Source organism: Arvicola amphibius, chromosome 1, assembly GCF_903992535.2.
Source record: "Arvicola amphibius chromosome 1, mArvAmp1.2, whole genome shotgun sequence".
Taxonomy (NCBI): domain Eukaryota; kingdom Metazoa; phylum Chordata; class Mammalia; order Rodentia; family Cricetidae; genus Arvicola; species Arvicola amphibius.
Genome location: NC_052047.1, coordinates 148,853,792 through 148,877,947, shown reverse-complemented (window position 1 = coordinate 148,877,947; position 24,156 = coordinate 148,853,792). Strand labels below are relative to the sequence as shown.

At 49.6% G+C, this 24,156-nt stretch overlaps 1 protein-coding gene across 2 annotated transcripts; it reads left to right on the top strand.

The window, feature by feature from the left end:
- Nucleotides 1-693: 693 nt before the first annotated feature.
- On the top strand, nucleotides 694-24,053 carry Dpp3 (dipeptidyl peptidase 3). Of its 2 annotated transcripts, none has more exons than XM_038340669.1 (18): nucleotides 694-735; nucleotides 2,112-2,386; nucleotides 5,372-5,461; nucleotides 5,956-6,090; nucleotides 6,809-6,883; nucleotides 8,016-8,109; nucleotides 9,919-10,049; nucleotides 10,145-10,275; nucleotides 10,349-10,407; nucleotides 11,164-11,358; nucleotides 11,479-11,591; nucleotides 11,946-12,038; nucleotides 13,385-13,447; nucleotides 13,526-13,650; nucleotides 13,759-13,879; nucleotides 15,651-15,830; nucleotides 21,119-21,281; nucleotides 23,499-24,053. In XM_038340669.1, the coding sequence occupies exons 2-18, from the start codon at nucleotides 2,117-2,119 to the stop codon at nucleotides 23,672-23,674; spliced, it is 2,214 nt and encodes a 737-aa protein (XP_038196597.1). In that variant the 5' UTR covers nucleotides 694-735; nucleotides 2,112-2,116; the 3' UTR covers nucleotides 23,675-24,053. The 2 variants fall into 2 exon arrangements, with proteins under 2 accessions (XP_038196597.1, XP_038196605.1); XM_038340677.1 differs by having other exon boundaries at nucleotides 715-740.
- Nucleotides 24,054-24,156: the final 103 nt, after the last annotated feature.

The window sequence follows — 24,156 nt, the reverse complement described above, 5'->3', positions numbered from 1 at the left end:
GAAAATGCCAGCTCCTTGCTGGCCTCGTTTTCGCGCTAGTTGAGGAAAGTGGGGCTTCCACTGTTTAAGGGTGGCTTCCAGGCCCACGGCGAGCCAGTGAAGCTCCTGTACCATTTTTCTCCACTCCTGGGTGGGTGGAACTACTTCTGCTCTGCCGGAGCTTCCTAGCATGTAGCCGCCACTCTTTGCAACAGTTTTGCGGTCTTCAAATATCATCCCCACACCTCAAATCCAGAGAGGAGGGGGATCCATATTGCTACGCTCTTCTCTAAATGCCTGTTGCTAACCGCCAAACCCAGGTCGGAGGGACACTGGAGGTGAAACCCCAAAGAGAGCACAGTCCCAGCTACATGTGGGTGGAGGCTACCGATGTATAGGGACCCTGTGTTTGGGGACCGTGTCAGTTCCCTAGGTCTGCACCAGGCAGCAGCCACGTGGGTTACCGAGACACCAAACCACTTCCCCAATTCGCCACTCCTCCGCGCGAGCGTGGCCAGGGGACAAAAGGCCAAGGCCTCAGGGCCCTTCTAAGCAAGCACCACCCATAGCGGCCGGGGGCGGGGAGTAGATGAGGGAGGTTCTGTCTTCGGCTCGTGTACTGGCTGGAGTCGCCGCCCATCTGATCCTAGGGGCCAGACAATTGGTCGGTGGGGGCGGGGCTTGTAAAAATCCCAATGAATGGGGAGGGGGAGCCGGAAGCAGGAAGTGAGTTTGCGAACGGAGCAGCTGCAGCAGGTGAGGTGCGGCGCCCTGGTTTTGGGGTCACGGTGTATCATCTTCAGGGGATCAGAGCGTGGCCGGGCTGTGCGCGCAAGATCATCTTCCTTCTGTCCATCCTTCAGTGCCTCTTCTAAATCTACCCCTGGTTTCGGGCCAAGAAGGGTTTCCGGGCAGTAAAGAGTTAACACCCCTTTCCGAGCCCCTTCGACTGGGTAGTTGGGGCGGGGCTGCGCGAATGGGGAACGGGGAGGGTGGAAACGCGTGCTTAGTCGGGGGCGGGGCGTGGAGAATGTGGTATGTTGGGAATTCCGTGGGTCCCATCTGGGCTGCAAAGCTTTGGATAAGTTGCTTGTTTTCCAAGTGTCAGTGTCTATCTGGAAAATGGGTTGTGACGTTGTACAGCTTCCCAGGCGTAGCAACAGAAGAAAGCAGGATAATGAAGGGCTGAAGAAAAGAGAGGAGCTTTGGGGCAGATTCTGGGAAGGAAAAGCATGCAAGAAACATTACTACTCTTTTTGATTTTCTTGTTTTTTTTTTTTTAAAGATTTATTTATTTACTAATATGTACAGTGTTCAGCCTCCATGTATGCCCTCAGGCCAGAAGAGGGCACCAGATCTCATGACAGATGGTTGTGAGCCACCATGTGGTTGCTGGGAATCGAACTCAGGACCTCTGGAAGAGCAGTCAGTGCTCTTAACCTCTGAGCCTTCTCTCCAGCCCCGATTTTCTTGTTTTTGACAGGGTTTCATGTACCCCAGCCTGGCCTTGGACTCCTACCCAGGGCCTGGTTAGTGCTAGGCAAACACTACCAACTGAGTTACATTTCTGTCCTGGAGGTGGCCTCTTCTAATTTGCATACCCAGCTGTTGAGCTTGGTGACATCTTCATAATCAGTTTTATAGAGGAGGAAAGAGAGGAGCAGGAAAGTGAAGTGGCTGGCTTGGATTTTAGATCTCTTTGCTGGAGCAGATTGGAACAGGGGTGGATAGGAAGCCAGACACCTGGCCTTTGTCAGCGGTGATGGGCTGGAGATTTTGAGTTCTGGACCAAGAGGCTAGGATACCTGAGAGGGTGGAGGTTCCACCAGGAGTGGCCTAGCTGGGAGTCTAGCAATGACGGGTTTTCCTGCCGATTCCTCCTCTGTATCATTAGGAAAAAGTCTTGTTATCTTTGAGCCTCAGTTTCCCCATCTGTAATATGAGGTAGTTGGATTCAGACTTTAAGTCTGAGAGGCCACAGGCCCAAATGGGCCCACTAAATATTTGAGTCTTTGAATTTCAGTTTATCAGGTGAAAGGCCTCCTGGGCTTTTGGGTGGAAGAAGTTAACTCATGAGAGTTCAGATGTGAAGATGGTGTGTTCTCTGAGATGGTTGTGATGTGTCCTTGCAGGGCCCATGGCAGATACCCAGTACATCCTGCCCAATGACATCGGCGTGTCTAGCCTGGACTGCCGTGAGGCCTTCCGCCTGCTGTCACCCACAGAGCGCCTCTATGCCCATCACCTGTCCAGGGCTGCTTGGTATGGAGGCCTGGCTGTGCTGCTCCAAACCTCCCCTGAAGCCCCCTACATCTATGCCCTGCTTAGCCGCCTCTTCCGTGCTCAGGACCCTAATCAACTGCGCCAACATGCGCTGGCTGAGGGCCTTACTGAAGAAGAGTACCAGGTCAGTTCTCACAGGCAAGCCTGGGTTTTTGAGGGGCTTCTAGAAGGGTGTGAAGGACTGGAACCAAGGGGCACAGATCTCTCTCTCCAGCTAGACAGAGGATTAGACTAATGGTTGCGGGCTGAAATGCACACACTCATGCACGCTCACATGCACACCTACCTGGAGCCTCAGACTTGTTGTCTGTAGAATATGCGCATGGTCTGTACATACTATGCACATGGCTATGCACATGCTATGCACATGTATTGTGCTGACCTACTTAGAACAGTGCCTGGTTCAAGAGGAAGCCAAGCCAGGCTTAGTAGCACACGCCATTAATTCCAAGACTCTAGAGGCTGAGGTGGGAAGATTGTTGTGAGGTTGAGACCAGCCTAGGAACCATAGTTCTCAGCAGTCTGCAGTGATTGTACAAAGGAATTCACAGCTGATATTGAGAGGACAGAAAGGCAGCCCGGGTAGAAATCAGGAAGTTTGAGTTACCCTTCTGCATAGTGAGGCTCCTGGGGAGGATGTTCTGTTTGTCCCCTACTTGTCTGTAGATGTATTAGCCAAATAACACACTAATTCTTAGTGCATTACAGTGGTTCAGAAACATCTAAAGCACAAAAGTCACATATGCTCATTGTCTCTCCAGAGGTTGCTTCTGTGGCTAATCCTTTTCCATTCCGTGTTGGTGCGTTGGATACTGATACTTGTATGTGCATATTTATTTAAGTTACTTTTTTAAAATGTAAAATGACAGTCTTGTGTGCATATGTGCAGGTATGGAACATATAGAAAGTTACTCCCATGAAACAGGATTTCTCAGCTGGGCGGTGGTGGCGCACGCCTTTAATCCCAGCACTCGGGAGGCAGAGGCAGGCGGATCCCTGGAAGTTCGAGACCAGCCTGGTCTACAAGAGCTAGCTCCAGGACAGGCTCTAAAGCTGCAGAGAAACCCTGTCTCGAAAAACCAAAAAAAAAAAAAAAAAACAGGATTTCTCTATCTCTTTTACAAAGATTTATTTAATTTGTGTGTGTATGTGTATGTGTGTGTGTGTGTGTTGAGTTATAAGTACCCACAGAAGCAAGAGGCATTGGATCCACCTTATACATGTGCTGGGAACTGAACTTGGTCCGCTTTTAATTACTGAGTCATCTCTCCAGCCCCCAAACAGGGTCCATAATGAACCCGATGCTTGTTGTTATGTCTGGGCTGATGACTATAAAGCTCCCAGGTTAGCCTGCAGACACACCCACCTTTTGAGGGCTGAGGTCACATGTGTGCATGGTCATGCCTGACTCTTTTATGTGAGTGCTGGGTGTTCAAACTCAGTCCTCATGTTTGCACAGCAAATGCTTTTACTCATTGAGCCGTCCCCCCAGGCCTGGGTAACCTTTTACATCGTGTTCTCAGTGTTCTGTATACTTCCCTTTTTGTAGATCTCTGTGTCCTGGAGAACGTCCATGGATTATATATTAATCCATTCGTTTTTATTGGCTGTGAAGCATTCTACAGCAGTGTACACTGAAATCAGATTAGGTTTTCATTTTGTTTTGCTTTTTTGTTTGTTTTGTTTTGTTTTTTGTTTTTCAAGACAGGGTTTCTCTGTATAGCCCTGGCTGTGCTGGAACTCACTCTGTAGATCAGGTTGGCCTTGAACTCACAGAAATCTACCTGTCTCCTCCCAAGTGCTGGGATTAAAGGCAGGTACTACTACTGCCCGACTAGTTTTGTTTTTTTGGGTTTTTTGTTTGTTTGTTTTTATGCTGGACACTTCAGATGATTTCCTCTTTTTCTTGCAAGCAGTGCCTCTCAGTGCTCTTCCTGCCCAGGTGTGTGAGTGGGAGCTGTTTCTAGAAATGGAAATGCTGGGTTGAAGGCTCGGTACTTTTATAATGATCTGATTCTGTTAAATTATCTTCTATGTGTGGTGGTGCACACCTTTAATCTCAACACTTAGGTGGATCTCTTAGTTCAAGGCCAGCCTGATCTACATATTGAATTCTAGACCAGTCAGGGGTACATAGTGAGACAGACCTCAAATAAAATATCTTTTAAACATGTTATGAGCATATGAGACAAAATCTGGTTTTCTATAAGGAGAAGAAAAGGATCAGATCGTTTACCTCTGAGCCAAGGTTCTTTACCTCTTTTGAACTTTGGCTAATAGCTTCCTGTCTTTGGGCCCTGATCTGCCGTGTAAAAGAGCTAATGTCTGTGGGAATGCTTGTAAGTGGGAAGTACCACCCAGTGTCAGCTGTTTCCAGTGGGGTTCTTCTGTCCGGAAGTAGCAGAGACTCAACAGAAAGTAGTTTAAAAAAAGCATAGCTGGGCAGTGGTGACGCACGCCTTCATTCCAGCACTCAGGAGGCAGAGGCAGGCAGATCTCTGAATTCTAGGCCAGCCTGGTCTACAGAGTGAGTTCCAGAACAGCCAGGGGTACACAGAGAAACCCTGCCTCTAAATAAATAAATACATAAATAAATACATAAATAAATAGTGAAAAGCAAGAGAGTCATTAGTTCGCAAGGGCCAGGGCTGGATGAGGCTTCAGGTGTGGTTGGATTCAGTTGTTCAGTACTATCTTGAGATGGGATCTTCATGTCTCAGTGTTTTCTCACCATTCCGGTACTAGAACATCTAGGCCTGGTGATGTAGTCCAGCCTATAGCAAGAGAGGGTGATTCTCTGACCGGCCTAGCCAGCTTACATGCCTACCCTCGGAGCTGTAGGAGGCAGGTTTCTGCTCTCACCAGGTGTTTGAGGTAGCTGGTCACTGCTGAAACCAGTTTGGTGACACAGTGGGGTGGGTGTGAAAATTGATCTGTGACAACAGCTTGGGCCAGACTGGTGCCTCCTGGGATCAGGGCTCTGCCCTGAGATTCCCCAGCCTCCTCCACACTGGTGGGCCCTGCTGTTCTGGTCTTAGGCTGACGTCTCCCTGAAAGCAAAAGGGACTGGTGCTTCTCAGGTGTTTGACACTATGTCTCCACTCCCCAGGCATTCCTGGTCTATGCTGCAGGGGTCTACTCCAACATGGGCAACTATAAGTCCTTTGGTGACACCAAGTTTGTTCCTAACCTGCCTAAGGTGAGTTGGAGAGAGTGGCAGTGGTGGGCTGTGGTTGGAGAATGAAAAAGGGGCCCTGGTTAGAGCCAAAGGTAAAGACTCAAGCCATAACACTGTCAATGGGACACTGTGACATGGGTGTCACTCAGCATCCCCAAGTGCTGCAGACACACACACGAAGGAAAAGTACAACCTTTTCAGACTGCTGATCTAAGAGTCAGTCAAGGGCAGGTGCGTAAATGGGAACTGTTATGTGCCCGCTGGTCGTCACTGGGAGTAGGCGGAGCCCATGCACTGGTGTTCCTCAGATGTGAATGCCTGTATCAGTGGTCTGCTGATGTTCAATACAATGTCTGACTGAGCCAGTCTGTGGTACCTGAGGCTCAGCTCTTCTCGGGGTTTGCTGCTGCTGCTGCTCCCTGGGCTATACTCTGGAGTCTTAGGGTCAAGTAGAGGGAGGTCCTGGAGGTTTGGAGGACATGTGGCCAGGCCAATGACTTCCTGTTTCCTTGCAGGAAAAGTTGGAACATGTGATCCTGGGCAGTAAGGCTGCTCAGCAGCAGCCAGAAGTTAGGGAACTCTGGCAGATCTGTGGGGAGCTTATGTTCTCCCTGGAGCCAAGACTTCGACACCTAGGGCTGGGGAATGAGGTGAGTCTCACCATCCAAGAGCCTGGTAGACTGGAGGGCATCCTTGAGGCTGCTTGGTACGTGTGGAAGGGTAGCTGATGGGAGGCGGGATGCTCTTCCTCTGCTCTCTAGCTGAAGCCACTTGGCACTACAGGCTTGCTTGTCATCTGTAATGAGAAAAGAACTGTATGGAATGTTTCCAGAATGTTCTTCCAGGTCTGTCCTGCCAGGATGTGGGTGCACGAAGAGGGAAGGAGAAAAGAACTGAGAGAAAGGAGTCTAGGAGGGAATGATGTAGGGGCTCCAGGGTCCCTGCCTCTAGGGATTGCTAGGGCTGCTTGGGAAGAGGGTATAGTAAGCCTTAGGGATGGGCCAGCTAGCGAGGATGGGTGGGGGTGGAGCAAGAGGAAAAACTGAGTTAGGCATGGTGGCACAAACCTGTAATCCCAGCACTCAGGAGGCTGAGGCAGGACGGTTGTGAGTGTGAGGCCAATGTGGCCTGCATAGTAAGACCCTGCGTCTCACAGGGAAAAGAAACAAAAAATGTCCCAAGCTGATAATCCATTTTACAACTCTTTCCCTGGACTTAGAGGGACAGGGTAGAGGTGCTGGGAGGGGATGTAGAGAGCCTAGCAAGGAAGCCATCAGCTGCCATATAGGGCCCCACCTGTGCCCTCAGTAACTCCGCCCAAGTGTCTACCCACTCACCCTTTTTTCCCCACCGTCTCTTCCCCCACAGGGAATCACCACCTATTTCTCTGGGAATTGTACCATGGAAGATGCTAAGCTGGCCCAGGACTTTCTGGACTCTCAGGTTTGGGAATTGGCAATTTGGGACACTAGTTTGATGGGGCCCCTTGTCCCTGCCCCTTCACCAGGGGCGCCTGTTTGGAGTCCTTGAGGTGTAAAAAACTGAAGGAATCTTTGTGTGTGAGGTAAGCCTACGTCAATCAGGAAGACAAAGATGTTACACACATACCAGGATGCATCTACCCCGGCCATTCCCACACTTCCAAGTTGGGGCTCCTGGGACCTGTGTCCCTCAGCCCCTTGCCAGCTATGTTGATGTTTCCCAATTCCATCGCACATAGCTAAGAAGTAGCTGAGGTGGCTCTGTGCCTCACAGAGTCGAGTTGGTGCTTAGTGAAAGTTACCGTTCATAGGGCCGGTGAATGGCTCAGTGGGTGAAGGTGCTTGCCAGAGAGCCCAGTGACATGAGTTTGTTCCTCTGCTGTCTAGATGGTGGAAGGAGAGGACTAATTCCTGAAATTATTCTGAGACCTCCACATAAGCACTGTGGCACATGTGTGGAGCCCTCTCTCTCTCTCTCTCTCTCTCTCTCTCTCTCTCTCTCTCTCTCTCTCTCTCTGTGTGTGTGTGTGTGTGTGTGTTTAATGAGAAAAAAATCTGCTTGTTTTATTGTGTGTGTATGTGTGTGCACACCTGAATGTATGTAATGTGTGCCACCTCTATTCAGGAGCCCTTGGCTATCCTGGGACTGGAGTTAGAGACGGTTATGAGCCACCATGTAGGTGCTGGGAACCACACCTGGAAACTCTGCAAAAGCAATGCAGTAAGCACTTGTAACTGCTGAGCCGTCTCTCAGTCCCAGTATATTATTTTAGTTTAGTTTTTTGAGGCAAGCAAGGTCTCACTCTGCAGACCAGGCTGGCCTTGAACAAGGCGATCTGCCTGCCTCTGCCTCCTGAATGCTGGGATTAAAGGCGTGCACTGTTCAGTATTCTTTTTAAGTGAGCATTTACTGTGTGAAGCACAGCATGACGGTCTTCCCTGGCTGGCCGGCCTGCCTTCTCTTGTAGGCTTGGGAAGATCCCTCAGAGAAGCCCCTACTTTGCCACACTGTTGTCCATGGAATGGCCGCTCCTCCATTCCCTCCAGTCTCCCTGACCTCACTATTCCTCAAACCCTCCTCTGGTTTTTTCCAGAACCTCAGTGCGTACAACACACGGCTCTTCAAGGTGGTCGACCAGGAAGGGAAGTCCCATTATGAGGTGCGACTGGCTTCAGTACTGAGCACAGGTGCGCTCGGGCCCTAATGTCTGATGTCAGCCCAGCTCCTCCAGCACAGAGAGTCCTTTGGTCCCAGTTGTTTCTTCATACAGCAGAAAAGTGGCTCTCAATCTTTCTGAAGCCCTATATTAATGCAGGTGGACAATCAGGGACAGGGCTCTGATTGGCTCTACCAGGTCTCAAGCCCACCCCAGAGCAGGATCAGCATATCCTCGGTCAGGGAGTGGCAGCAGTGGGGACCTGTTAACAAAGCAAGGAGAGCAAATATATTTAGGCCTCTGTGCTGCCCTCCGTAGCTGTTTTTTACCCATCCACATCCCCAGCCTCCAGCATCTGCTTCAGTCTCGTTCTCCAGCTTCTGATTCCTGCATCCCATCACCACATCTTCATACAGTGTGTTGCCTACTTCCTGCTCAGAACAGCTTCTAGCCCAGCTCATCTTTACCCAGCCAGCCCCTCCTCATCCCGCGGCTGGAGGTGGATGGCACAGGTTGTAGGGCAGGACAGTGACCAAGAGTGGCTTTGGGGCTAGGAATGTGGATTGTGGGTAGAGCTCTGGCCTAGCATGCTCCAGGCCCTGGATTCTATTCCAAGTACTGAAAAACTGGCCTTTTATTTTTTTCAAAGATTTCTTTCTTTTTTTCTTTTTGAATATTTCTTTTTATGTTTATAATGTGTGTGCCTGTGTGAGTTTCTGTGCACTACATATGTGTAGGTGCTTGAGGAGGCCAGGAGAGGGTGGTGTCAGCTCCCGTGGAACTGGAGTTACAGATAGATGACTGTGAGGTGCTGATATGGGTGCTGGAGCTGAACCTGGGCCTTCTGCAAGAGCAATATATATACTCTTGTTCGTTTGTTTGTTTTTCAAGACAGGGTTTCTCTGTGTAGCTCTGGCTATCCTAGAACTTGCTCTGTAGACCAGGCTGGCCTTGAACTCAGATCTGCCTGCCCCTGGCTCCCCAGTGCTGCAATCAAAGGCATGCACCATCACTATCCTGCAAGAGCAATATGGACTCTTAACGCCTGAGCCATCTCTAGTCCTGTTATTATTTTTCTAGGACAGAGTCTAACTTTGTAGTTCAGGCTAGCCTGATGGGATTACAGGTGTGCACTGCTGTGCTCAGCATAACTCTTGGGGTGTGTATGTAGGGAGTATTGTGGGGGTTTTGTTTTTTTGAGGTAGAGACTTCTGTAGTCTTTAGGGTACCCTAAATTTACTGTGTACCTGAGATGACCTTGAATTCCTTATTTTCCTGTGTCTACTTCCCAAATGATGGTGTTGCAGGTATGCAGTACCATGTCTGGCTGTTTTGCAGTTTCTTTTATCTTTTTCACACTTAACGTGTGTACACATATCCTGGAATAGAAGTCAGAGGACGATCCACAAAGGTTGATTCTGTCCTCTCACCATGTGGAGAACCTAGGGATTAAGCTCAAGTCATCAGGCTTGATGGTTGGAACCTGTACCTGAGCCAGGTACTCTGGCCACTGTGCTTTTTGAGAACAAGCCCCACGCTAGCTCAGGCTGGTCTAAACTCAATGCGATGCTCCTGTCTCCACCTCCCAAAAGCCAGGACTACAGATGTGCTTCTTGCCTAAGCAGTGCCAGGTATCAAACCCAGAGCTTTGTGCATACCACGCAAGCACCCTATCAGTTGAGCCGCATCCCTAGCCCCAAACATAGTATGTTTGAAGAAGGGAATTGATCCTCATTTCTGTTGGCAGTGGGGAGACTTTGAAGTTCTTAGTGGGCCAGAGTGAAAAGCCTGCTGGGTGTGCTATACTGGCCTTTTCCCTGAGTGTTTCCTCATTCTTTAGACCCTGCTCTCGACTCTGAATTGACTTCCAAGCTGAAGAGCTATGAGTTCCAGGGAAGCCATTTCCGGGTCACCCGGGGGGACTATGCCCCCATCCTCCAGAAGGTGGTAGAACACTTGGAGAAAGCCAGGGTAGGTCTAGCTGGGGCCTGAGGGGACTACTTCCAACCCCTCTAGGCAGCAAAGGTGGGTGGTCCAAGGCCTACCAGAGCTCTTTTTACCCCTAGACATATGCGGCCAACAGCCACCAGGAGCAGATGCTGGCCCAGTACGTGGAGAGCTTCACCCAGGGCTCCATTGAGGCCCATAAGAGGGGCTCCCGCTTCTGGATCCAGGACAAAGGCCCCATTGTAGAGAGGTGCGGTGACAGCCTTTGCTCCCCCTTCATGGCTTCTGCCAGATCTCCTCCATCTCCCCCTTCTCTTCTCTAGTTACATTGGCTTCATTGAGAGCTACCGTGACCCCTTTGGCTCCCGAGGAGAATTTGAAGGTAACTTCTCATGGAACGGGGGTGTTGGGTGGAACTCCCTCGAGGGTTCTGTCCTTCCCTCCTGGAAGTAAAACAGTAGCCCTGGGCCAGTTTACTTGCAATGTCCCGGCATTGTGTAGTACAAAGTTAGCCTGTATTTTCTCACTGAGCCATCACATGAGGCTTTTACCATAGTGATGGCTGAGTCCAGTTACCCTGACTGAATCATTTGGCTGTGCTGCCTTTTGTGCCTGACCTGGCAAGGCTCTCGGTAGACAGACAGACAGACAGACATGATTTCTTACCCTGCATTTGCCCATCTGATCTGTGGGTGTCAAGTAATCAGACCTCTGAGCATCATGAAGTCTTTTGTGTACTGATATGCCCAACAGTTAAGAGTGGATGTGCCTCTTGTGTGAGGTTGATGGAGCCATTGTCCCCAGCTGATGGCAGACTGCCTCGGTCCCCGTCCCACAGGCAGGTCATTGCTGGAGGATTCAGACTGGTCTTTGCCTACTCTCTTTCTCCCCATTCTGTATAGAGAGGCTGAACAATGAATTGCTAAAGCCAGGGATTAGTCTGGCAGGAAAGAGGAAAGTCCCAGCAGTATATAGGAGGCTCAGGCTGAGGTCATAGGAACATGAAGGAATTCTCATGCCTGCAGCTTTCCTGCCTGGGACCTGTGGTCTCCAGCAGCCAGCATAGCTGGCTGAGAAACTGGGTAGGGTGCAGTGGGATCCCAGGATGCTGCCAAACCACAGCCCCACCTCCCAACAGGTTTCGTAGCCATGGTGAACAAAGCCATGAGTGCCAAGTTCGAGCGGCTGGTGGCAAGTGCTGAGCAGCTGCTGAAGGAGCTACCCTGGCCTCCTGCTTTTGAAAAGGACAAGTTCCTCACCCCTGACTTCACGTCCCTGGATGTCCTCACCTTTGCTGGCTCTGGTATCCCTGCCGGCATCAACATCCCCAACTGTAAGCTCCCTTCCTATCCTCCCAATTCAAGGAAGTCCCCATATATTCCTCCCCTTTGCCCCTCCTGCTTCTGTCAGCTCCCCTTGACCTCTGCCCTTCCCTCTCTTCCTTATCTTCTAGATGACGACCTGAGACAGACAGAAGGCTTTAAGAATGTGTCTCTTGGGAATGTGTTGGCTGTGGCCTATGCCACGAAGCGGGAGAAACTCACGTTCTTGGAGGAAGAGGACAAGGTAGGCACTGGTTGCCTGAGGCTTGGGGCCAGACTGTACCTGGCTATATTGAGTCTGGGAAGGCATATGGACCAACGCTGTGGTAAGGTCAGAGTCCAGCTTTGGTCCTGGCTTAGCCACTTGCCTGCCACGTGACAGTTTGTCACAGGGGAGCTTCCATTCCTTCACACCGTGGAGGCAGTCCCTCCTCCTGGGTCCTTGTGAGGTTGCGATGGGCTGCTCCACGTGTGTGGAATGGATTAAGTGTGGCTTCCAGAAAGCGCATTCCCCACATGGGCCTCAACCTTGCTGAGAAGGCTGCTATGCCATGAGCCCACAGGGAAATGGTGATCCGTGGGGTCCTTGTCTCGATAGGACCTGTATATCCGCTGGAAGGGGCCATCCTTTGATGTGCAGGTGGGGCTGCACGAGCTGTTGGGCCATGGCAGCGGCAAGCTCTTTGTGCAGGTAAGCAGGGCCAGCAGGGGCCGCTTGACCTGTCCCACCATGACTTCATTTCTAGGGCAACGTGGCTCCCTTCAGTATCTGGGAAAGTCCAGGCTCGTGGTGCAGAGTGAGACAGCTTTGCACGGTAGCAGCAGAGCCCGGCCCTTCCTGGTCTCTATCTAGGGGCGCCTGAGTCATACCTTCAAGGGGAGCTTCCCTAGCCTGAGCCCAGTAGGCACTCCTGGTCAACAGCCACCAGCTGAACTGTCTTGGAGAGCCCTCTTTACCCATTCAGTCATCTGGGATCCTGGCGCTGTTGGGGACAGGGTCAAGCCAAGTGTTTCCTACTTAAGGAGCTGTCTTCCCGGAGCTCTTCTCTTTCCCCATTGGCCACAGTGCCTGGAGCCCTTGGCTTGCACTTGAGGAACACAGAAAGGGTGGTAGTCTCTCCAGCAGGCTAAGGAAACTCGTGGGTTCCCAGTATGGAGCCACATAGCTAAACAAGCAGGGGAGGGTAAGGACCACAGTGAGGTCAGGGTTCTGCGTTGGGCCTGTTCCCATTGGTGGGGCTGCGTCCTTAGATGAGGGAGTGCTGGTGCTGGACCTGGTAAATCGAGAATAGAGAGCTGCTGAAGGGGCAGCAGCCAAGCCTGGTGTCCCGTCCAGTCCTTACTCAGGCCATGTTCTTAAATACTTTTCTTCTGGTTGGGCCTCAGTGGACCCATCTGTATAATGGGGTTTCTGACACCATCACATGAACTAATGTGAAGGGAAAGAGAAGGTGAAGTGTGGCCCTGGCACAGTAGGATTTTAGCAAACATGGATGAGTATTTGGAGGCAGAGAGGTTCTGCCGCCCCATTCCATTTGGGGACTCTTGGTCTCTGAGCCTGTATCCCACTTGTGATGTGTGATGATGATAGAGCCTTCCCCAGGAGGTGACTGTGAGGATTAAATGTGTGATATATGAATGACACTTGGTGTATGGCAGGGTGGGGAGGGTTATGCTGGCAGCATGAGCGTTGGGGCCATCACATATGGGGAGAAGCAGACAGGCTCTTTGGCCTACCCATCGGGGTATCTCTTACACAGGTCTGGAGAGTCTAGGTTCACAGACAATTTCAGATGGTCCCTCCCTTGTCCCTCCTGTTTCCCCCTCTGTACAGTGAAGTGAGTAGGTGGCTCCTCTAGTGCTGAGGGACCTGACGAGGTTGTTGGCACCACAGAGCTGAGAGTCACAGGCATTAGGGTAACAATGTACTCGTGGTTCTGCCTGACTGTTCCTTTCCTTATCTTTCTGAGCCACTTAGATTCTGCCCAGGGACACCGTCCCCTAGCCCACCCCACATTCATGACCCTTCTTCTACAGGATGAGAAAGGTGCGTTCAACTTTGACCAGGATACAGTGACCAACCCAGAGACTGGGGAGCAGGTGAGGAGATCATCTATGAAGCCAGGCTGCGGGGTGAGGGGACACAGGCGGGGCCTGACTCCTGGGTCCTCCTTCTAGATTCAGAGCTGGTACCGAAGTGGAGAGACATGGGATAGCAAATTCAGCACCATTGCCTCCAGCTACGAAGAGTGCCGGGCCGAGAGTGTGGGCCTCTACCTCTGCCTCAACCCCCAAGTGCTGGAGTAGGAACAGTGGGCTGGAGGGGTGGTGGCCGAGTCCCCAGACTGGGCAGCTCTGCAGGTGTTGGAGCATAGGGCTAATTGGATCATCCCTGTCCCCCCATCCACCAGGATCTTTGGCTTTGAGGGAGCTGATGCAGAAGACGTAATCTACGTGAACTGGCTCAACATGGTTCGGGCTGGGCTGTTGGCTTTGGAGTTCTACACTCCAGAGGCAGCCAACTGGCGACAGGTGGGACTGGCGAGGAGCCACCTTCAAGATAGAGAGGGAGCTTGCCATGTGGCCACAGTCAGGATTCTGGGTGCAGGGATGGGACAAATGCAAGGAACTGTAACCCCAGACTCTACTGTTGGTGGGGCAAGCCGCATCACTTGCTGGAAAGAGTCAGGATCCAAATTCTTGCAATCTTCCTTCTTAGCCACTAGACTCGGCTACTCAGTGACAACAAATGGCTTTGTTGTTGTTTTTTTTGTTTTGTGTTTTTCAAGACAGGGTTTCTCTGTGTAACCCTGGCTGTCCTGGAAGTCTCTCTGTAGAGCAGACTGGCCTTGAACTCAGAGAGCCACCTCCCTTTGCCACCACACCTGATCAACATGTAGTTTGAAACTATGGTAATCAACGGTGATTTAATTTTTTAATTTATTATTTGTGTACAGAGATAGTTCTCTCCTTCCAGTGTGAGTCCTGGGAGTCAAACTTGAGTTCTCAGGCTTGCTTGGCATCAAGCCAGATTGCGGGCTCTTTTTATTTTTTTTAACAAAATGAAATAAAAATGGTTTGCGGAGGCAGTGTATGTCATCCAAGGTATACACCGTAAACCTTGCAGCTACTGGGGGAATCGGACAGGAGGTTTACCTGAACCCAGAAATTCCTGAGATGCCTGGGCGGCATAGCAAGACCCCTATCACAAAAAGGGAAAGAGGGCTGGAGATATGGCTTAGTGGTTAAGGGCACTGGCTGCTCTTCCAGAGGACCTGGGTTCAATTCCCAGCACCTACATGGCAGATAAGAATTATCTGTAAGCCGGGCGGTGGTGGCGCACGCCTTTAATCCCAGCACTCGGGAGGCAGAGGCAGGCGGATCTCTGTGAGTTCGAGACCAGCCTGGTCTACAAGAGCTAGTTCCAGGACAGGCGCCAAAGCCACAGAGAAACCCTGTCTCGAAAAACCAAAAAAAAAAAAAAGAATTATCTGTAACTCCAGTTCCAAGGAATCCAGCATTTCCTGGATTCCACAGATACTGCACACATGTGGTACACATACATGTAAGCAAAACACCCATACATATAAAAGCAAAATGAAGCAAGTTTTTTTTTAAAAAAGAGAAAAATACAAAGAAAATTATGTGTGTGCACATACATACACACATAAAAGAAAACGTGTTTGGAGTCAGGACTGAGGTCTGACTCCTTACTGTTCCTTTAGCAGCTGTGTGACCTTGAACCAGTCACTTTACCTCTCTGGGCCTCAATGTCTCGTCATGTGTAGAAGTGGGGATAACGGTGTCTACTTGGTTCCATTGTTGAGCACAAAAACACATTGGGAAAGAGCCAGCCAGTGGTGGCGCATGCCTTTAATCCCAGCACTTGGGAGGCAGAGTCAGGTGGATCTCAGTGAGTTTGAGGCCAACCTGGTCTACAGATGGAGCACAGCCAAAGCTACACAGAGAAACCCTGTCTTGAACAAAACAAAAACAAAGATTGAGAAAGAGAGAGTCCTCAGAGTCTTTGTAGTGAGAGGACCCCAGGACTGACTGCTGTCTGGAGCATTAAGAGCTGTGGCAGGGAGTGAGGGGGCATAGGGCACCAGGTTCTGCTCTTGCAGCCTGCCCCAGTGAACAGGCTGGGGGAAGAAAGGAAGAAGTTGAGGGGAGAGGAGTGGGCAGAAAGGTAAAGAAGGACTACCTGGGCAGTGACAACTGACAGCTTTATTGATCACGTTAACAAGCTTTGCATCCAGCTCCAGACGGGCTACACGTGACCTCTTTCCCTCGGCCTTGGCAGGCCCACATGCAGGCCCGGTTCGTGATCCTGAGGGTTTTGCTGGAGGCTGGTGAAGGACTTGTTACCGTCACACCCACCACAGGCTCTGATGGGCGCCCGGATGCCCGTGTCCACCTGGACCGCAGCAAGATCCGGTCTGTGGGCAAACCTGCTTTGGAGCGGTTCCTGCGGAGACTCCAGGTAAGTGAAAGTCTTACCTTGATCACCTCCAGCCTCTTCTCCATCCCTCCCTTCCATCCTGTCAATACCTCTTAACCTCCTGGCCGGTCCCTTCATCCAGCAAGTTTTTCTCGTGACTGAGAATAAGCTATGAGCAGTTTCTCATGATCATGAAGGAGTGTAGACATTCATTCATGAGTACAACAGGATGTCTTCAGATCACGGCAGAGAGCTGTATGGTGGTAACGCTGCTGGGTGTGATGGTGAGCACGATTGGGAAGGAAAGGCCAGATGCTTGTAGAGGCCAGAAGGGGGCATTGATTCCCCTGGAACTGGAATTATAAACAGTTGTGTGCAGTTGGGTTTTTTGTTTGTTTGTTTGGTTTTTCAAGACAGGGTTTCTCTGTGTAGCTTTGGAGCTTGTCCTGGAATTAGCTCCGTAGACCAGGCTGGTCTTGAACTCACATAGATGCGCCTGCCTCTGCCTCCTGAGTGCTGGGATTAAAAGTGTATGTCACCACTGCCTGGCTGCAGTTGGTTATTTTTACTCTTTGACTCTTTTGGGGGCCTGCCACCCAGTTCCCAAATAAATACACAGAGGCTTATTCTTTTTTTTTTTTTTTTTTTTTTTGAGACAGGGTTTCTCTGCAGTTTTAGAGCCTGTCTTGGAGCTAGCGCTTGTAGACCAGGCTGGTCTCGAACTCACAGAGATCCGCCTGCCTCTGCCTCCCGTGCTGGGATTAAAGGCGTGCGCCACCACCGCCCGACTTACAGAGGCTTATTCTTATAAATGCTTGGCCTTAGCTTGTCTTATTTTTAGCCATCTTTTTTTTTTTTCTTCTTTTTTTGAGACAGGGTTTCTCTGAGCTTTGGAGCCTATCCTGGAACTTGCTCTGTAGACCAGGCTGGCCTTGAATTCACAGAGATCTGCCTGTCTCTGCCTCCTGAGTGCTGGGACTAAAGGTGTACGACACACCACCTGGCTAGCCAGCTTTTCTTAATTTAAATTATCCCATCTGCCTTTTGCTTTTCTCTTTATCCTATGCACATTTCTGTACTTCTTACCCCGTGGCTTGCTGTGTAGCTGGGTGACTGACCCCTGTAGTCTTCCTCCTTCTTTCGCTCCTAGATCTCTCTTCCCAGATTCCTCCTATTTATTCTATCTGCCTGACAGCCCCACCTATTCTTTCTCGTGCCTTGCTTCTGACCATTCAGCTCTTTATTAGGCCGTCAGGCATTTTAGGCAAAGAATCACAGCTTCACAGAGTTAAACAAATGCAACATAAAAGAATGCAATACATCTTTGCATCATTAAACAAATGTTCCACAGCATAAACAAATGTAACACATCTTAAAATAATATTCTACAACAGTTGTGAGCCAGCATGTGGGTTCTGGGAATCGAACTCGGGTCCTCTGGAAGAGAAGCCAGTGCTCTTAACTACTGACCCATCTCTCCAGCCCCTGAGAAACTCATCTTTATGGTATGGTACTTTCTACAAGAATAAGAACATATTGAATATTTTCAGCAATTTACATTTCATGAATCGTAGAGTTATGAGTCATTGAACTGGGATCAAAGTTTCTCTGTATACCCATCTGTTTTCAGGAAGGGTCTAAAGAATCTTCCCATAAAGCATGGGAGTTTGGGGTGATTTTGTTTTTAAAATTTTGTGTGTATGTGGGAGGCAGAGGCAGGCAGATCTCTGTGAGTTCAAGGCCAGCCTGGGCTACAGAATGAGTTGTTCCAGGACATCCAATGCTTCACAGTGAGACCTGTCTTGAAAAACAAAAATAAACAAAAAATTTGTGTGTGATATTGAGGAGTTGTGCATGAGCTACAGTGTGTGTGTGTGGAGGGCAGAGATGATTTGTGAAGTTGATTCTCTTGTGCTTTTATCTAGACTTTCAGGGGCCAAACTGAAGTCATTGGGCTTCTGTGAAAATTGTGTTCATCTGCCGAGCTACCCCACCTGCCTTTTCGTTGATTTTAGTTTTTGTTTTCATTTTTTTTTTCTTTTTTAATTTTTTTGGGTCAGGGTCATAGGTGTGTATCCCTGAGTGGCCTAGAACTCACTATGTGGACCAGGCTAGCCTTGAACTCACTATGTGGACCAGGCTAGCCTTGAACTTGTGTCATCCTTCTGCTTCTGCCTCCCAAATGTGAGATTATATTATAGGTGTGTATCACTATACCCAGCTAAAGCACATGCTTGTAAAGTTAAAATTAAATTAGGGACTGGAGGTAGCATATGCGCTTAATATATGTGAGACCTGGGTTTCATTCCTTCAGCACCATAAAATCAATTAGGATAGAAGCCACTAGATGGAAAACAGTGTCTTTGGTGGGTCCTAGGTAGGAAGGGGCATTGTTGGCAGCGCTAGTGAGACCTAGGTGGGACTGGAATCTAGTTAGTAACAATGGGCCAGTTATGAAGCTGGCGAGGAGAGAAAGCCGTGGTGACAGCTTCTGGGAGCTCACTGTACCGTCTTTACAACTGAAGATTTTTGCTGCAAACGGCAAAAAGAAGGAGCTGTTAGGTGTAGGTATCAAATCCATCAGCTCCTAGGCAAGACTGAAACCAGCCCCTTCTAGAGACTGAGCCGCTGTGTAGCCCTGGCTGGCCCCAGACTGCCCTTTTTTCTCCCTAGTGACGGGATAAAGGTGTTGCCGTCACGAGTGACCCGGATGGGTCTGTCCGGGGATCTGGCAGCGTATGTTCAGGCTCCGCATTGTTTCACAGAAACAATGTGAAGTCGTCTCTGATGCAGCTGTGTTTGTATCAGCCATGTTTACTCCTACTGGTCTTGACAAAGGCTAGGCATGAACTGTATTTATGACTTCTCGGGAGGCCTGGCGACAGTGGCTTCAGTGCCTGTGTGACTACCTGGCCAGAGCTGAGTGCCCCACATTCAGGCATGGCATGGACTCTTCATTTTGCCCAGGGACTTCCTGCTTCCTGTTATTCCTGTAGTCTGATTTTTTTTTTTTTTTCAAAACAGGGTTTCTCTGTAGCCTTGGCTGTCCTGAAACTGGCTCTTGTAGACCAGGGTGACCTTAAACTCACAGAGATCCACCTGCCTCTGCTTCCTGAATGCTGGGATTAAAGGTGTACGCCACCAACCGCTCAGCTTGTATTCCAATTTCTGTATTCACCAGTTAGTTCCACATCCATAAATTCAACCAAATGCACACACAAAAATATATTCAAGAGAATCATCTCATATGTACTTGGACATCCACAATATTTTTCTTACCTTTCCCTAAACAGAACGGAATAAGAACTAATTACATAGCATTGCATTGTCTCGGGTATGATAGGTAACCTAAGGGGCGGGGCTATAGCGCAGTTGGTTGCTTGCCTAGTGTATGTGAAGCCCTGGGTCGCGTCCTCAGCACTGTACAAAAGTGTTGGCTCGTACCTGTGATCCGAGCACTCAGGAGTAGAGGCTGGAAAGTCAGGAGTTAAGTGTCATCCTTCACAGTTTGAGACCAACCTGCGTGGCCTATATAGGTTCTGTCTCAAAAGCAAAAGAGGTAGGGCTGAAGATATGGCTCAGTGGGTAAATGTACTTACCGCACAAGCATAAGGGCCTGAGTTCAAATCCCCAGAACCTATGTAAAAAGTCAGCCCTGGTTGCATACACCAGTAACCCTAGTACTGTGAGGGGCAGAGATAGGATCATTGAGCTTGCTGGCTGCTAGCCCAGCTGCAGGTCTAGTGAGAGACCCTGTTTCAAGGAGCTACAGTGGTGGGTGGTAGAGCAGGATTCCCCAGCTTTCTCTGCACACACCAAACACATACATACAAATAAATCTTTAAAGTTTGTAAGAAATCTCAATGTGCTTTAAAATGTACTATACCAGAAGATGTATGGAGGTTAACCACATATAGCACAGCATTTTGGATTAGAGACTTGAACATTCAGATTTTGTTATCCACTGAGGGTACTAGAACCCATTCCAGTAGACTGTGCCTGCCCGAGTCACTCCTGATACTGCTGCCTCCCTTGGCACTAACTCCACAGCTCGAGTTACCCAGGTCTGGCCTGTTGGCTTGATGAACATGTCACCAAGAGGTGATCCGAGCTAAGTAGATTTTCTTAAGCAAACTAGATCCAGTGGGATAAACAGAGGAGGGCTCATAGGAAGGAAGGGTGATAGATCTAACCGAAGAGCAGAAATAAAACACTGAGTAGAAAGAAATATTGGGGGGCAAGACTAGAGAATTGAACTTCAGACTTTAGTCTTACTAGGCAAGTACTATACCACTGAGCTGTATCTGAAGCTTGCTGAGAGAAGGGTTAAAAGAACTGAGCAGTGTCCATGAGAGTGAGGAAGTCTGATAGAATGACGCTCAAGAGCATGGGGAGACTATGAGGAGACAAAGTAATGGCTTTGCTTCCACAGCCGCCATCACATGGCCTTAATCCCACCCACAAAGGAGGAGCCTGAACGCTTTTAAAAGCCCCACCCCATTATTTTTCATTTAAATTAACTTTTGGTGTGTGTATGTATGTGTATGTGTGTGTATGTGTGTATGTGTATGAATTTGGTGTATATGTGTGTGTATGTGTATGAGTGTGGTGTATATGTGTGTGTGTGTGTATGTGTATGAGTGTGGTATATGTGTGACACACATGTGGGTGTGTCCTGCTCCATTGCTCTCTGCCATGTTCCCCTGAAACAGGGTCCCTTACTCTACCTGAAGCAAGGATGGCAGCCAGCAAGTCCTAGGAATGCTCCTGTCTCCCTTACCCCCAGCACTGAGATTACAGGCCCCTGCGTCATTGCCCAGCTGTTTACATGGATGCTGGGGATTTGAACTCAGGCTTCTCGTTCTTACACACTGAGCTATCTCTTCAACCTCAAAGCCCAACCTAGAAAACTAGTGTCAGACAATCTGCCTCGTACCTGTAATCTCAACATGAAGAAAACAAGCAGGCGGTTCTTTGGTGAACTCAAGTCTGGCATAGTCTACATAGTGAGTTCTGTCTATAGAAGGGGGTGGAGGGTGTTAGCCATCTAGGATGTTTGTTTTGGAGACAGTTTTATGTAGCTCAGACTGTACTCCCTATGATGCCCAGGGTGACTTTAAACTCTTGGTCTTCCTGTCTCTACCTTCCAAGATCTGGGATTATAGGTGTGTGCCATATACCCAGCAAGGTCATTAAGATTTAGCACTGAAATTTTTTAGAAGACAAATCATAGCACATCCTATCCAGAGCACCTGGCCATGGTCCCTGGCCGAGTGTTATGGATGCAAGGTGAGTGCCTGCCCTAGGCACTTCATTCCTCCCCCTTACAGGTGCTGAAGTCCACCGGGGATGTGGTTGCAGGACGGGCCCTGTATGAGGGGTATGCTGTGGTCACTGATGCACCCCCGGAGTGCTTCCTCACCCTCAGGGACACAGTACTGCTGCGCAAAGAATCCCGGAAGCTCATTGTTCAGCCCAACACTCGCCTTGAAGGTAACAGATGTTGTCGTCATTGGTGAAGCTCCCTGGGGTCTTTCCAGAGAACGGATGACTCACCTGGTTCAGGGATGGCTCCCTCTCCACCATGTTCTTCCTGACGGGCCTTGAGCCCAGAATCTTGGCATTTTCCATCTCATACACATGGATACTGGTTGTCAAACAGCAGCAAGAGGTCTCAGGGAGGCTAACAGAGTGGGAGCTTGTGGAGGACAGGCCAAGGCCTGGAGGATCTGGAAGGTCCTAGCAGGAGGTAAAGTCAGGCAGTGAGCTAGGACTGTACAGGTCAAGTAGGACCTAAGAGAATTGGAATCAACATTCAGGATGGAGATGTCCTCAGTCGTCCCCCCTTCTCAAGTGACATCTCCGTTTCTAGAATCCCTGACCCTGACTGCACGGTGCTGGTACCTTGTGTGCCCTTCTTTCTCCAGTACACTGAGTCCACCCTACTTGATAGCCTTTGTACATGCTGTTCCCACCGCTTGGCATGATGCCCCTCAGATCTGTGCCTGTCTGGTTCTTCTTGCTGGTCAGGTCCCTGTTAAATGGCACCTTCTTGAGACATGCTGTCTCCAGCCGCTCAGCACAAAGTAACCCCTTCAGTCTCTTATCTCTCAGTCCAGGGGAGGCCACTGAGGGATGGAGCCATAGGTGGGATCCAGCCATTTCCTGAAACCGTTCAGAGCCCATTAGGAATGAGAATACTTGGAGATATTGATCACCCAAGGAAAACATCAATGAATGTTTGAAGGATACTAATAGTGCTTTGAACACTTGGATAAAGATCCTATCTATGTCTTTAGAATTTCCAGAAAAGTTCTTGGGAGGAAGTGGTGGTGTTTAAACCAGACCTGAGGAGCAGGTTGGATCTTTCAAAGGTAGTAGTGAGTTAGAGCAAGGCCTGTGCTAGAGCTTTTGCCCACGATGTTGTAGGCCCTGGGTTCTACCCCCAACACTTTGGTAGTTGGTAGTGATGGTGATGGTGGTGGTGGAGGACTTGGAGGTCCCAGGTACTGGGTGAAATATTTTCACACTAGGCTGGAATTGTAGCTCACTGACAGTGTGTTCTGCACTGCCATATAAGGTCCTAGGTTCCATCCCCAGTACTGGGAAAAAAAAAAATCTTTTCAAGGATTAACTCCCAAAGCCCAATGAAGTTTTCACTGTGAACTAAAATACTCATGCACAGATGTATCACATTTGCCTCAGGCCCCACAGCTAAGGGGGTGCAGAGTCAGGACTTGGACTTGGGCCTTGCTAGCCTGAAGCCTGCACTCTTAGCTACTGTATACCTCAGAGCTACATGTCACATGCCACACACCACACAGTGCAGAGGTAGAGCAGTGGAGAGTGAGAAAGGGGATGCTCGCCACCAGAACTGAGACAGGCGCATCTCCCAGGTAGGATGCTCAGCGACGCTAGCATTCACTGAGCACCCAGCTGGTGTTCCAGCATACGTAATCACCACACCTTTAGGGAAGAGGTGCTGCGTTCGTTCCCCACTTTACCTGTAAAGCACTGAGGCTTAGAACGGCTGGGAAACATGCCGTGGTCGAGACGTGAAGCAGTTACTGGACTGAGTCTCAAAAGGCAAGGACTGTAATTGTGTCATCTCATATAGCACTTTAAAAATTGACTTTAGGTTTGTTTTATGTGTGCTTCGCTTGCATATATGTGCACCATGTGTGTGCAGTACCCCGGAGGCCACTGCATCTCCCGGGACTGGATGATTGTGAGTCACCCTGTGGGCTCTGGAGGCCAAGCTGAGAGCAGCCTGGGTCCTTTGCAAGAGCAACAAGGACTCTTAATCCCTGAGCTCTCTCTCTCCAGCCCCTGACGTGGCACTGTTATCATTTTTGTTAGTGCTCGTTGGGGTTTGGTGGTTTGGTTTAGTTGAGACTATTAGACTAGCTTTAAGTTTAATGATCTTCCTTCCTCAGCCCCTTGAGTGCTGGGGTTATGGTGTGCACTACCATGCCAGACTTGACTTAAGGGAAGGATGAAAGAAAATAGCAGTTCATTTAAGTCTGTTCCAGTAGTTCAGCCTTCCTCACGGGTTATTCTAATGCCTGTATTAGATAACTAACCTAAACGTTGAACAGTTTGTGCCACCGAGCTCAGTCAGGACCCGCTGCCCCTATGACTCCGAAATGACGATTCTGCCTCCCTAGTCACATCTTTTGGTGCTGCTGTTTTCTCTCCATCTCCTCTCAGGCGCAGAAGTACAGCTTGTAGAGTACGAGGCCTCAGCTGCCGGTCTCATCCGCTCCTTCTGTGAGCGTTTTCCAGAAGACGGGCCTGAATTGGAGGCGGTCCTTACCCAGCTGGCCACAGCAGATGCCCGATTCTGGAGGGACCAGGTCAAGGAGACCCCAGCTGGCCAGTCTTGAGAAGATGGTGTGATCCCCTTCCCCACACCCATCCAACCAGGGCTGTCAGTGGCCCTGCATTGTGTTTGTGATTAGGAGCCGGGGGAGGGGCGGAAGCTCGGACTCTGGTGCTACCTCAGCTGAGGGTGGTAATACTAACCCTTCCATTTATCAGCACTTTCCAGTTTACCAAGTACTTCCTCAGTTCCTTGGTCTGCACTGCCATCTTTGGAGGGAGCTCCAGTTTCCCACGTGGGAAAGTGGCAGTTCTGAGAAGTGACTGGCCTAAATCCTGCAGGTGGCATGTGACAGAGCCAGGGCTCAAAGCATTCTCACCAAATCAATGCTCTTCGTGTATTGCGTTTCTAACCAGAAAAATAAATGCCACAGACAACCATGATCTTTGCAGTGTGTGTGATTTTTTCCTCTGGGGTCAGAGCTTGGGGGAGGGCACACTACAGTAGGATTTTGATGTCATCGCTAAAGGAAAGCGCAAAGGCACG

Bases quoted from the DNA above. Each gene is read 5' to 3' on its own strand.
- Dpp3 (XM_038340669.1), top strand. From the start codon at position 2,117: ATGGCAGATACCCAGTACATCCTGCCCAATGACATCGGCGTGTCTAGC. The intron at 10,050-10,144 runs GTAGGTCTAGCT...TTTTACCCCTAG, and splicing joins AACACTTGGAGAAAGCCAGG to ACATATGCGGCCAACAGCCA. The intron at 10,276-10,348 runs GTGCGGTGACAG...TCTCTTCTCTAG, and splicing joins AAAGGCCCCATTGTAGAGAG to TTACATTGGCTTCATTGAGA.